Source organism: Poromitra crassiceps (assembly GCF_964638095.1).
Source record: "Poromitra crassiceps genome assembly, chromosome: 22".
Lineage (NCBI taxonomy): Eukaryota > Metazoa > Chordata > Actinopteri > Beryciformes > Melamphaidae > Poromitra > Poromitra crassiceps.
Genome location: NC_139647.1, coordinates 5,237,331 through 5,238,813, shown reverse-complemented (window position 1 = coordinate 5,238,813; position 1,483 = coordinate 5,237,331). Strand labels below are relative to the sequence as shown.

Here is a 1,483-nt window from a genome sequence, read left to right as displayed (position 1 = left end):
GGCAATGGTGATATATTTCTTTTTTCTAGTAGCCTAGAGTTTCACCCGTTTCTTAATTGTAAAAGAAATTCGCTGAATCACTACAATATTTGATTGAGAACCCAAAAAAAATGTGTATGTATATATATATATATATATATATATATATATGATTCAATATTAGACTGAACGACTTGCTAAGATGGAGAGTTTTTGCAGCTGTTAAAAGGCATATTTTAGGGCAGTTAAAAAAGGGGGGGGCAGTTCAAAGTTAGTGAGCGTTAAGACAAGTAGTACATCCCATATGGTCCACTGTATAGTCCTGGTACGGGTAAGGCAGGCCGCGGTCCGTAGAGGGACGGTGCGCCCATGTGCGCTCCTAGGCCGGGGAAGGGAAAGGCGAAGGCCGGGAGGAGCGGCTTTGCGGCCAGCTTGAATTTCTCCAGGTCGGCCTCCTGTAGTCTCTTGGCCTTGGCCCTGCGGTTCTGAAACCAAATCTTGACCTGGGTCTCTGTGAGGCTGAGGGAGCTGGAGAACTCCGCTCTCTCCGCGATGGAGAGGTACTGTTTCTGACGGAACTTCCTCTCCAGAGAGAGCAGCTGGGAGGTCGTGAAGGGAGTTCTGGGCTTTCTGTTGTTCTTGTGTTTCCGCAAAGGGCATGTCGGGCTGGGTAATCCTGCAAGTTCATTTGGACAGTCAGAACATTGGATTATAAAATAACAAAGTATTTGGCTGTGACTTCTTATAGCTTCAAGCAACTCCAAAAGTTTGATTTGGACATGCAGTGCGTGCGCAGGGAAATGTCATGGATGTGCTGTGCAACACACAGGGATGATCCTCCTGATACGAGTTGCAATCCACTCACTCACCATCTCAACGGTCTCAAAGCTTAAAACGCCTCAATATCTGTTATTGCTGTTTTAAATATCTGTCCTTTTAGCTTATAAATCATTTCTTCTGTGAAGCACTTTGAGCTGGATTTTATGTTATGAAAGGTGCTATATAAATACAGTTTATTATAAAGTTTATTAGACTATAGATTGGACTAATTTAATCAGTTCATGAACAGTGTTTCTAAAATTGGTACATTTAATTGTAGGCTAATATTGTTATCGGACACCATATACGCAATTGAGGACCTATGGGACGCTGTCAATGTTTCTTTAATATAATATAATATAATTAAATTAAATTAAATTAAAATAAGAGGGAAAGAGTGAACTTACTTGGCGGGGAGGTGTATGGAGGCTGGAACCAGGCGCTCGGCTCCCTGTCGCTGAGCTCCACCGCCTCTGCTTTGGAGCGGTCGGACAGCGCGTAAAGTCCCCTCCTCGGTGACGGGCACTCGGCCTCCGCCAGCAGGACGCAGCCTACAGACTCTGGGGAGGCTGAGTGTAGGCTTCTGGCCGGTGTCCTGTCAGATATGAGGGACTCCACACTGAAAGACAGGTCTAAACTTTTGGCTTTATGCCTCCTGACAGGCGGCTGGTCGAGCTCTTCAGTT

The 1,483-nt window shown here is 45.1% G+C and overlaps 1 protein-coding gene across 1 annotated transcript in view; it reads right to left on the bottom strand.

Annotated features, from left to right (window-relative positions):
- Window positions 1-260: 260 nt before the first annotated feature.
- Window positions 261-1,483, bottom strand: part of msx3 (muscle segment homeobox 3) — a gene marked incomplete at both ends in the record, with an annotated part of 1,321 nt that continues 98 nt past the window's right edge. The window contains 2 exons of the mRNA XM_083658342.1: window positions 261-655; window positions 1,206-1,483. The exon at window positions 1,206-1,483 is cut by the window's right edge and continues 98 nt beyond it. Of these exons, the coding sequence (XP_083514468.1) occupies window positions 261-655; window positions 1,206-1,483 (673 nt within the window). The remainder of the gene's footprint in view (window positions 656-1,205) is intronic.